This window comes from Pogona vitticeps, chromosome 5, assembly GCF_051106095.1.
Source record: "Pogona vitticeps strain Pit_001003342236 chromosome 5, PviZW2.1, whole genome shotgun sequence".
Classification (NCBI taxonomy): domain Eukaryota; kingdom Metazoa; phylum Chordata; class Lepidosauria; order Squamata; family Agamidae; genus Pogona; species Pogona vitticeps.
Window position 1 is genome coordinate 8,982,714 of NC_135787.1, and position 4,787 is coordinate 8,987,500.

General features: G+C 41.4%; 1 protein-coding gene across 1 annotated transcript; it reads left to right on the forward strand.

Annotated features, from left to right (window-relative positions):
• Positions 1-268: 268 nt before the first annotated feature.
• Positions 269-4,448, forward strand: JCHAIN (joining chain of multimeric IgA and IgM). Its single transcript, XM_020805246.3, has 4 exons — positions 269-528; positions 1,528-1,663; positions 2,648-2,728; positions 3,646-4,448. The coding sequence occupies exons 1-4, from the start codon at positions 465-467 to the stop codon at positions 3,851-3,853; spliced, it is 489 nt and encodes a 162-aa protein (XP_020660905.3). The 5' UTR covers positions 269-464; the 3' UTR covers positions 3,854-4,448.
• Positions 4,449-4,787: the final 339 nt, after the last annotated feature.

The following is a 4,787-nucleotide window of genomic DNA, read 5'->3' on the forward strand; positions in this document are numbered from 1 at the left end:
TGCTTGTGACAAGTATGGATGACTTCTCCAGAACTTTAGTTATACCAGATCAATACCAAATATGAATTTGCTAATGCATGGATAAAAGAGTTAAGCATTATTGTTAGTTATTGATATACATTCAGGCGAATCAGCTTTATTCTGCATGTTCTGTACACATGTTGTCCGGTAATTTTGTGTGTATGAGTAATTGCAATTTGTAAAATACTAATAATATTTAAAAAATCTGAAGTTTAGATAGCAGAGAGAAATGCTGTAATCCTAACCACGAGCACAGTTTTCGAAGAAAGGGGTTTTCCACCCTGATTAGTAAGCCAGCATTACCTTGTGGTTTCATTACATCCGGCCAGCCCCACATTAACCACCATCTGCCTCAGCTACTTGAAATCTACATTGGTGATTTAGGAAAACGGGTGTGCTGCATCGTGAAGCACCAGTACTTTGCAGAAGGCTACACTTTCAGGATGAAGACCTCGTGGATCTTCTGTGGCACCTTGACAATCTTTTGGGGAGCTGCCCTTACAGCAGGTATGTGACAAGAGGCCAGGAAACTCCAAGGAAATATCATGCTGGGAAGGTGCTTTTTTGCTAGAAATGCAACTGCTATTTTTGAAACTGGGACATACATGTTTACCTAGGAGAGTCAGATTCTACGTTTGAAAAATAAGGAATGCCAGAAGGAGCATGCATTCTGTTCTGTCTTGCTCAGCTGCTTTGAAATTAGTAACTTCATTGTGTGTTTATTTCACTCTGTGTGTGAACACATACGAATTTTGTAAAGTAACTCAACTTTGTTTGTCGCAAGGCGCATTCTAAGGTTCAAGTACCTGATTTGTTATTTATGGGGATAGTTTACACTGGCTTTGCTCAAACTTCACTGCTCAAATGTATTGAACTGTATCACCTATCATCTCCAGGGATGATGTGAGTTGTAATGCAATATTCCATACCAAGCAGCTAAGCTTGTAAAATGAATTCCTTCTTATAATTTCTGTTTTAAGATACCTCAGAGTTTATCAGTATGACCAACAGGATTCACACCATTTCTCCTCAATGTGATTCTTATTTATCATGCGTTTTTGAGCATTTTCACTGGTACAAACTACTAGTAGCTATTCTATTTGCTGATGTTACCAGAATACATAATCATGCATACAGTGGGCTTGTGCTGGTTCATGGAACTACAGTCCGAAGAAGTAACTTACCCAATCTTTATTCTAATTCGGCATGTCAGCTATTCACGTTCACCTATATTAATATAACCCCCAAATCAGCCTTTGGTGTAATCATCTAAACCTGAAAACACCACCTTGAAGACCTTAGGGTTTCAATGTCCTTTTCAGCAAGCTAAATTTAGCTTCCAGTATTTTTCAGTTTCAAATCTCAGTCTCTGATAGGCACACCTACTCTGGCAAAATGAACTGAAGAGGTAGGCAATAAATGAATATATCTCAAAGAAATAGCAAAACGGCTTTGAAGAATTTTCTTCCTTTTGTGTGTTGATTTTGTTTGTTGGTTCGTTTTAAGCCTTTTACGGACTGGACCAAGATGAAGAGACGGTTCTGGTTGACAACAAGTGTCAGTGCGTAAAAGTGACCTCAAAATTCGTACCGTCTAAAGACAATCCTCAAGAGGAAGTCTTGGAGAGAAACATTCGCATTCTGTAAGTGGTACCCTCACATTTTCCCTTCCCCATTCAGCAAGCATAGGCATAAACACTGCATAGCATCTCTCTTACAGAAAGGGTGCCCGTTCCCCTCAACCTCCCTTGGCCTTCGATGCTGCAGGTGGCCACACCAAGGGAAGAAAGGAAGACCTCAAGTAGATCACAGGCCTTTTCAGTAGTGGCCCCCACACTTTGGAATTGCTTTCCATTGGAGATCTGGCAGGCCTCTTCCCTCCAGAGTTTTAAAAAACTATTTAGGGAAACCTTTAAGGATATTCTCCCTCCTCACGGATTGGACCCTTTCATCCAATGTCCCCCCCAAGGCAGTTGCCATCATTGGGGGTTTTCCCACTTGAGTTTATTTGGTTTGTCTTTGGTTTATGGCTCCGGGTTAGGGTTTATATTATATTGTCATGACCGCCCAGAGTAGTGTCTCTACTACGTGGGATATAAGTGGTAATAATGAAATAAATACTTACTAAATACCACACAGAGCGAGTTGTCCTGTGGGGTTGTGTTTGGGCCCATGGAAACCACTCTGCCCTAGACTATAGAAACCCTGTGGGTCATGACCACATTGTTTTAACCAGGTAGAGGCACTGCCAAAGAGGCAGGGAAATCCACCTCTGTTGATATAGTTGTTCTTATTATGTGCTGTCCAGTCATTTCCAACATATACTGACTTGAATTAATGCCCTCCAAAAAGGTCATGCTCCTGTCATACAAACCAAAGGTTGCAACCTCTTTTATTGAGTCAATCCACCTCATTTTGGAGACTTCCTCTTTCTCTACCACTTTCAGCTTTTCCAGCATGCTTATCTTTTCTATGCTGCCAGGAATGATGGGAGTTGTAGTCCAAAACACAAATCTATGGACCTCTGTTGCAAAGCAATAATAGTTGTGTTTCTATTGCATTTCTGTCAATAAAGATATAAACAAATTTCCTCTCCCCCTTTTCTTCTTCTTCTTCGTCTTCTTCAGAGTTCCTCTCACAGCCAGGGAGAACATTTCTGACCCCACTTCACCCGTGAGAACCAAGTTTGTCTACAGACTCTCAAAGCTGTAAGTCCTTTACTTGATTATACTTCCACCTGTAAGTCTAAACAGAACCGAAAGGGTTGCAAGCAAATAACTATGCACATTCATGACCGTCAGAAATATGTCCAGTTATCAGGTAACCCTAGCACTGTTTTCAAAACCATTTAGGAGAGTTTAACATCCAGTGACCTTTCAGCTACAGTCACATTGTTTGCACATCATCTTAGAGGCAGCCTCCTATCAAGTGCTATGCATAAGTTCTCCATGTGCCCCAAAACACCTACACAGCAGTTGTTGTGTGCAGTTAGTATATAAAACATCACAACCCATTGAGAATGTCAGGTGACAAGCACAGACGATGGCAAATACAAATAAAACCCCAGCAAAGAAGAAAAATCAGGATAGGAGGGAATGTTAAGTGCAAACCAGACTCTGATAGTTATTTCTCTTAGTGCATAAAGAATTCAGAGTGGGATCAATATGGAGAAAAGAGGCATTTGAGGAGAGGGGGAGAGAGAGGTGTTTAAGCCTAGTTTTCCTGCTTCCCCCACTTTTCTGATGAAGATTGCATCTCCATCGCAACAATGGGGACAGATCACTTCACCTTCATGGGGACAGTGGATCCGCTCTGGATTTTAGTCTGAACTTTACAGGAACTGCTAGGTACTGAACCCGATTCCTGAAATGACAACCCTTTGGAGACCTTATTCAAAGTCTGGATGAAAACCCGGAAGGAAGGAAGGAAGGAAGGAAGGAAGGAAGGAAGGAAGGAAGGAAGGAAGGAAGGAAGGAAGGATGGATGGATGGATGGATGGATGGATGGATGGATGGATGGATGGATGGATGGATGGATGGATGGATTTTCAGGGTGCAACATTCTCTAATGTTAAGAAGCCACTTTGGCTGGCTCTAGCAGCTAAGGCTTTCCTTCTGTCTTCCAGCTGTGACAAATGCAGTTCAGATGCCAACCTGGAGGATCATCTGGGAGTTACTGTTGGGCAGAGCAATCTATGCAATGACCCGGAGCAACCCTGCTACACCTACGACCGGAACAAGTGCTACACAAGTCCATGCCTGCTCAGCAATGGTGCAAAAACAGAGACGGTTGTTGAGACAGCCTTGACTCCTGACTCCTGCTATGCTAACTAGACAAGAGCTGTGTCATAATACAGTATAAGGTCTTATGGGACAGATCTAAACTGCATAAATATATGTTGCTTTCTATACCTGTTCTGGCAAAAAAAAACTTAAACAATCCTGTGAAATTTAGTTTGGTTGAAGTGCTGAGAATTTATCATTAGAAACTCCAAATCCAGAACAGAGACATCACTTTCCCAGGGATGGCGAGATCTTTACGGGAGCTATTCGGGGTGCTGAAATCCTTAGTTCAGCTCCAACGGTTTGAGGACAGGATTCAGCACTTTGGATAATGCCTGTAAAGTTCAAAAGAAAACCCAGAGCAGATCCATTGTCTCTGCAAAACCAGAGCCATCTCTACTGCTTCCCTGAGGTGCAAATATCTTGGGTGAATGAATCAGCCATTTTAATCCGTCAGGGTAGAACTGCCTATGTATTGACTTCTGGGCTTTAAATGTTAAAACCCCCAACTGTGCTTTATCTGCATCAGCAGAATGATCTTCTCTTATGCCTTTCCCCCCGTAATTTCCTTCTCTTTCTAAAAATTTCATTTTCTTTCTTCTCTGCATTATTTACAGCATTTCTTCAATAAAAATATCTCTCATGATCTCTGCAGTTCTTTCATTGGGACCAAACCATTCGAGGGCACGTTTTAAACCTGCCACAGTACAATGAACCTGGAAGTAAACGTCACTGAAATCAATGGGACATGATCTTTAAAAATCAAATACTTGGGATACTAGGTGTGAAAATCATGGGTATGTGTGGACAGCAATACAAGTAAAGACAAAGGAAGCAATAGATTTTTGCTCAGAGCTGCTGCTTCTATTATTTTTAACTTAATACCTGGCTCTTTAGGCAGGCTCCCCCCCCCCCCGTCATTACTTGAATAGTTTGCCCATCTTGAACAATATTTCTACTGTTTTTAATTTTATTATATGTTTTT